Genomic DNA, 4,243 nt, shown 5'->3' with positions numbered 1-4,243 from the left:
CCCACCCCAACGCACGTTTCGGCGTATGAGCCTTTTTCAAGGGGTGATGGGTAAGGGGAAGTGGGGGCATTAAAATAGCAGACACCCTCCAATCCACGCTCAGAGCCTCAGCTGCATTTTATCATAACAATCAAGGAGATGCCGGAAAAAACTAGTGAGAGCACACATTAAGAACACAGTGACCACTCACAATTAACTGCGCCGCCATTCGCACATGCTAAAATCTCACCGCTGCAGTCTGATCACATCATCAACCAGGCTTAGATAGTACACGCCCACCCTCAATGACGCGGCCGTAGTCATGGAGATCATATACAACGTCGCATACTGTCAACGTGCTGCGTGCGAAGGAGGAAGCCTGAAGATCTACCAATCACTGTCAGTGTCCGCCCACCTTTGATGACGCGTACGTCACCGAGGCAACCGAGGACGCCGAACGGCGCCGGCGTCAACAAGCCGGGAGGGGAAACCTCCACAACAAACAAGACGCCGGAGGCCGAACACCGGACAGGGTGCTGCAGCGCGCACGCGTCAAGGTGGCAGACAATGGAAACAAAGGTATAGCAGCAGCCGTGTGAAGCTACAATACAAGAGAAAATAAATCATAAATAGATAAATAACAGCACTATAGAATGTCATAACAATTCCATTGTGATAGCATATAAAAAAGATGGTATGTTATAGATATTGCTGTCAGCATATACAAAACCAAACAACATAATAATAACACAATACATACAAAAAATAAAAAATACAAAAAATAATAACGGATCAGTCCAGATAATCTTGTGGTCACATATGTTCAATCGACGTGATATCACATCCTTCCAGCATGAACTGGTATCTCCAGATATTTACAGCAGCATCTGTCAAAAAAACCGGGACACGGGTGCTTGCTAAATAAAAAAATAAAATTACAAAGTTAAAACCAACGAAAACCGCCTAGATGTGCACATTACAGGGAAAGAAGGTATACATAATAGACACAGGCCCGGAGAGAGAGGACTACTTCATAAAAAAGAAACAAAACTGATGGTTTCATTTAACCCCTTGGGCTGGACTGTGTCCAAAGCCCAGATCCACCTTGTCTCACAGCGAGCCAATTTTTGGCTCAGATTACCTCCACGAATTCCAGGGATGATAGCATCAATGCCCCTAACTCTGAGCAGAGAGCTGTCACAGTTGTGGTGAAGTTTAAAATGGCGTGGTATTGTCCTGAGCGTGGCTATGTCACCATCATGGCCGGCCGCCTCCCGAATCCCCAACACATGCTCACGCACCCGCACCTTAAACTGACGGGTGGTCATACCGACATAAATGAGATTACAGGGGCACGTAGCAAAATAAACTACATATCGTGTAATACAAGATATGCGTTTCCTGATCTCATATGTCCTAGTGCCAGCAGAGTCAAAAAAGGTGCGGGTGCGTTCGACATTGGGGCAGGCAACGCAGCGACCACAAGGGGCACAGCCACACCCAGGACGACCACCATCAAGAAACGTAGTTTTAGTCTCACCCTGATAATGGCTGTGAACAAGGTGATCTTTAAGGTTACGTGACCGTCTCACTGTAATACTCGGAACTGGCGGCAATAGTTGGTTTAATACTGGATCAGTTTGCAAGATCGGCCAAGCCTTTTGGAGACAATTTCGCATCCGCGCAAACTGAGCATGATAATTCGTGATGAACCTGATTTTTTGGTTACACTTAGGGGTTTGTTTCTTATAAAGCAACGATTGTCTAGTCGAATGTAAAGCTCTATTATATGCTCTTTTTATAGAGCGTGCACTATATCCCCTTTCACGAAATCTCATGCTCAATTCGTGGGCCTTGCACTTAAAATCACTCTCATCCGAACAGATCCTGCGAAGACGCAGGAATTGTCCGACCGGTATGGAATTTATTAGAGGCTTCGGGTGGGCAGAAGAGGCATGCAGTAACATATTTGATGAGGTTTCCTTTCTAAAGATGGTAGTTTGTAGGATGTCTTCCACATCCCTCCATACCTTAACATCAAGGAAATCCACACTATTACCATTACAATGATAGGTAATATGGATATTCCTATCATTATGGTTAATTGCCTCCATAAATTCAGATAATTGAATCTGATTGCCCTGCCAGATCAGGAAGATGTCGTCGATGTACCGTACCCAAAATGGGATACGGTCCATCCACATCCCCTGATCTGACAGGGGGAGGTCCCTCTCCCACAGGCCCAGGAACAAATTGGCATATGCCGGGGCAAAAGCCGCACCCATGGCAGTGCCCTGGACCTGTAGGAAGAAGGACCCCTTGAAAGTCCCATCACCCCTTGAAAAAGGCTCATACGCCGAAACGTGCGTTGGGGTGGGTGCACGCGGTGGACCGTGATTACTTTTGTGCCTCTGCAGGTAATATATACGTTCTTTTGTCCTATATGGTGGCTATTTAATGTGGTACATTTTGTATAGTATATTTATATTTTAGCTTCCATATATATTTTTCAAAGAAATTGTTTTCACTCTACTTTCCTGCTATGGCACTTTATAGGAATCCATTTGTGGAACCTAGTTGATGATTAGTTACACTACTGCATGGTCCACATGCCTGCACCCCTAGCCGTTTCTTGTTGCACTAGTGACTTGAGGTTTTTCATCTTTTCCCTCCCTGGTTTTTCCCTAAATATCCTGAATATGTATATTGTATTTTGTATTTTTTATCAATAAAGTATTTTTTTGCATCTAATTGATGTTGGGTGTTTGATCGTTTGTTTTCTATGGTTAGATATTTTCGGTTAGCGATTATCCCATAGCATATCCATTATGGCCCATTATCTAATTTTGATTTAACTAATATTTATAATTATTGTTACATGGGCATGGTTCTCATGAAGTTGTGGTCTTTATATGTCGTTGCTGTGTTTTGCACAGGTGCTTTATCCTTCTGGGAGATGGATTTCCGAGCCAAAGATAAGACCTGGCTTGGCCAAATTGATCAGGTATTCGGGGCCAGTGGTGTGGATCCTCAGCCACCTACAGATCAAACAGTGGAAAATCAGGCCCGTGAGATTGAGAGACTACTCATTAAGAGAACAAAGATTTGGTGGAATCGAGTATTCCTGGAACGTTACATTTCAAAGAAACTTATCCCAAGAGGTCTTCGTGTGAGGGTCATCCCCTCATTTCCTGTGGAGGATGACGAGTTTATCACCAAGTGGGAGGAGGCATGCGGTACTTGTTCATTAACCTTCATGCAATTATTGGTGGACTTGAACACCAAATCAATTTCTAATCTTGATAAAAACATTGATGAGGTGGAAGTTAATTTTAAACAAATATGTCCTGTTGATAAAATCAATGAGTATGAATCTAAGATTGAAAAAAGCCTGGATACTTGTGTTAAAAAGATTCTTGCCCTACAAGCCTCTAAATTTCAGAGAGACACTAGAGACTTTTCATCTAAGAATGTATATCGTTGGAGGAAGGCCAATTCTCATGTCCCACGAATAGTAGGTGCTCCATCTGAGAGTTCACTGTCCAACATCAGTGATTCATCAGAATGGTCCACCTCGTCGATGGTGACACGATCAGGGCCTAGAAATAAAAGAACAAGAGACGTGGATTTTCATCCATATAAACGAATACAACATAGATCACCTGATCGGAAAAAGAACAATAATCAGGTAATCAATCTTAGTTCCCATTTACTTACCAATACTGACTTGACTTTATTGGGTAGGGGTCTTACCTTCTCGCCAAAATCGAGATTTGATATGTTCACAGCGGTTAAGGACTTACATCTGTTCGCTAGAACATTAATATTCAAAAAACATTTTTTTGATCCTCAACTGCAATCTTTGTTTCCTACAGAGGAGGAACAAATAGCACTACAAGATCTTGAGGAATTGGCTTTGGAACATCAGACTGGGGAAGGAGGTAAGATCCCGTCATCCATTAGAGTCAAGTCTAAGAAATTTCCCCCTCTATCTACGTGCACAGCAATAGATCTATTTGTGCAGGTTGTTACTAGGGAATTTGAAAAAATTCCCAGGGGGATTGGCAGAGACAACCTTACTCGTACTGAACGTGAGAGATTGGAGGCCTTGCGGGAGCTTCCTGATATAGTGCTAAAGCCAGCTGATAAAGGTGGTAACATCGTTATTTGGCCTAAAGCCTCTTATGAAATGGAGGCTTTGCGTCAATTGGGTAATAAGACATGCTACAAGCGGTTGACATTCAACCCTTTGTCGTCCTTTTCA

The 4,243-nt window shown here is 43.2% G+C and overlaps 1 protein-coding gene across 1 annotated transcript; it reads left to right on the top strand.

Moving 5' to 3' along the window:
* The first annotated feature begins 2,860 nt into the window (after nucleotides 1-2,860).
* Nucleotides 2,861-3,869, top strand: LOC143788890 (uncharacterized). Its single transcript, XM_077278816.1, has 2 exons — nucleotides 2,861-3,667; nucleotides 3,855-3,869. Exons 1-2 carry the CDS (start codon nucleotides 2,864-2,866, stop codon nucleotides 3,867-3,869), a joined length of 819 nt encoding a protein of 272 aa, XP_077134931.1. The 5' UTR covers nucleotides 2,861-2,863.
* The last annotated feature ends 374 nt before the right edge of the window (nucleotides 3,870-4,243 follow it).

This window comes from Ranitomeya variabilis, chromosome 8 (genome assembly GCF_051348905.1).
Source record: "Ranitomeya variabilis isolate aRanVar5 chromosome 8, aRanVar5.hap1, whole genome shotgun sequence".
Classification (NCBI taxonomy): Eukaryota; Metazoa; Chordata; class Amphibia; order Anura; family Dendrobatidae; genus Ranitomeya; species Ranitomeya variabilis.
The sequence above is the reverse complement of the archived record's forward strand: the minus strand, read 5'-3'. Positions and strand labels throughout refer to the sequence as shown.